This window comes from Trichinella spiralis, assembly GCF_000181795.1.
Source record: "Trichinella spiralis strain ISS 195 chromosome Unknown Scfld3810, whole genome shotgun sequence".
Lineage (NCBI taxonomy): Eukaryota > Metazoa > Nematoda > Enoplea > Trichinellida > Trichinellidae > Trichinella > Trichinella spiralis.
The window spans coordinates 1-650 of NW_003530749.1; the positions used below are offsets into that span (position 1 = coordinate 1).

Consider the following 650-nt stretch of genomic DNA (forward strand, 5'->3'; position numbering starts at 1 on the left):
TGTGGTGGATTCATCGATAGGCCACGCTTTCGCGGTTTCTATTCGTACTGGAAATCAAAATCAAGTAAGCTTGTGCCCGTTTACTCTAGGCGAGGTTTCTGTCCTCGCTGAGCTTACCTTAGGACACCTGCGTTATCGTTTAACAGATGTACCGCCCCAGTCAAACTCCCCGTCTGACACTGTTTCCGGAGCGAATCACTTCAAGCCTATCGCCGATCATCCATTGTGACCACATCACACACTGGGATAACCCAGTACAACAATGCGCCAAATGAAGACACAAAGCGACGGCTGTAAACAAAGCTTCAATCCAACATGAAAACAATGACCAACAGCGACATAAACGCCGCCAAATTGGCCACAATTTTTTCGCTTTACCGAATAAGTAAAGAAACGATCAAAGTAGTGGTATTTCATTGGCGATCACCGGACCATCGCGTGAACGATGGCAAATTGACAATCTCCCACCTATGCTACACCTTTCATGTCTCTTCACAGAGTCAGACTAGAGTCAAGCTCAACAGGGTCTTCTTTCCCCGCTGATTTTGCCAAGCCCGTTCCCTTGGCTGTGGTTTCGCTAGATAGTAGATAGGGACAGAAGGAATCTTGTTGATCCATTCATACGCGTCACTAATTAGATGACGAGGCAT

At 46.8% G+C, this 650-nt stretch overlaps 1 protein-coding gene across 1 annotated transcript; it reads right to left on the bottom strand.

The window, feature by feature from the left end:
• Window positions 1-397: 397 nt before the first annotated feature.
• On the bottom strand, window positions 398-599 carry Tsp_14072 (conserved hypothetical protein; the record flags this gene model as incomplete). Its single annotated transcript, XM_003367711.1, has 2 exons — window positions 398-505; window positions 555-599. Coding segments are annotated over 2 exons (153 nt in total), but the record flags the coding sequence as incomplete, so codon positions are not given.
• Between the last annotated feature and the right edge of the window lie 51 nt (window positions 600-650).